This window comes from Propithecus coquereli, unplaced genomic scaffold, assembly GCF_000956105.1.
Source record: "Propithecus coquereli isolate 6110/MARCELLA unplaced genomic scaffold, Pcoq_1.0 Scaffold79, whole genome shotgun sequence".
Taxonomy (NCBI): domain Eukaryota; kingdom Metazoa; phylum Chordata; class Mammalia; order Primates; family Indriidae; genus Propithecus; species Propithecus coquereli.
This window is the reverse complement of record NW_012154062.1, coordinates 6044726-6045918: the sequence shown is the minus strand read 5'-3', so window position 1 is coordinate 6045918 and position 1193 is coordinate 6044726. Positions and strand designations below refer to the sequence as shown.

General features: G+C 33.2%; 1 protein-coding gene across 1 annotated transcript in view; it reads right to left on the bottom strand.

Annotated features, from left to right (window-relative positions):
• The window catches only part of ADAM7 (ADAM metallopeptidase domain 7), a 194051-nt gene that overhangs the window by 177833 nt on the left and 15025 nt on the right, over positions 1–1193 (bottom strand). The window contains exon 7 of the mRNA XM_012662921.1: positions 1006–1175. Within this exon, the coding sequence (XP_012518375.1) occupies positions 1006–1175 (170 nt within the window). The remainder of the gene's footprint in view (positions 1–1005; positions 1176–1193) is intronic.

Here is a 1193-nt window from a genome sequence, read left to right as displayed (position 1 = left end):
GATTTGATAGCCACCATCAAACATTTAAAAGACTTGTCATGTAAAAAGAGGACTATCATTGTATTGTACCAAAAAAGACAAATGTAGATATATTATAGGAGTCCAAATTTGATTTGATTTCAAGAACAGCATTTAGAGTTGGGCGAGTTTATTAGAAAAAAAGATTATCAGGCTGTGTTTGCTGACCTTAGAAGAAATACCGATATAAGTAGATAAAGTAGGTAAAGTGGATACCACTCTAATATAGCAGTTTTAAGGGCATTAGAAGATGCGCTAAATGATGCCATTGTTCCAATGTAGTTCTTCCACAATTTAGTATTCCTTAGGATAACAGAACTGTATCAAACACCAGTTTGGATTAAGTTCAGTTCCATAAATATTTATCATTTTCTCTGGGCTAAGTACTATGGCTAGATATTTTAAATAATAAAAATGACAAAAATGGACCCCATTTTTAAGAAAGTAATGATTGAGCAGTCTACACAAATTTACACGTTTACTTAGCAATATTAAATCTATGGCAGGTTTCACTTATCAGATTATCTGTCTACTTGTATAGTCAAGAAGATGGTCTTGAAGGGCTGGTCACTGGATGGGGACACTTTGATGAGGAAAAATGCCAGGAGAGTAAGGTGCTTTCCCAGAAATGCAGGTTTTGGTGGAATACTGGAATGGCATGGCGTGGAAGGGCAAGGGGAGTCAGCATTGGATGCTGATTTGTAATAAAAATGGATTCTAAAAGTACTTCACTTACCTAATGGTATTTTCAACTCTGCCAAAGAATGTGAATATATCAGAGTTTTCCTTTTTAGTATTAATCAATATTAGAAAGAAAGATTATTAAGTAGTCCACTTGGAAATTTTCTGTAAAGCTGGAAATAACATTTTGTCCCTATGTACTACCCAAAAGTCAATTGCTTTAAGAAGTTTTTGTTGTTCATTTATTTTGTTTTCTTTACTTAATAATCCACTTAAGTTATGCAGAAAAAGAGAGTAGCCACGTACCTGAGTAATAAAACATGATCAAAATTCTTCCTTGTTTTAAGGACTGTTTCTTGCCAAGTTGAAAAATGCAATAAGGTAGTTTCTATGTTTGAATCTAATTGTATTTTATCTCCATTTGTCCATATTTCAAGGCCAACCAATGTCACATAGACGTTCAAGGTTTTATAAATCTGTTCAAAGAAGAGATT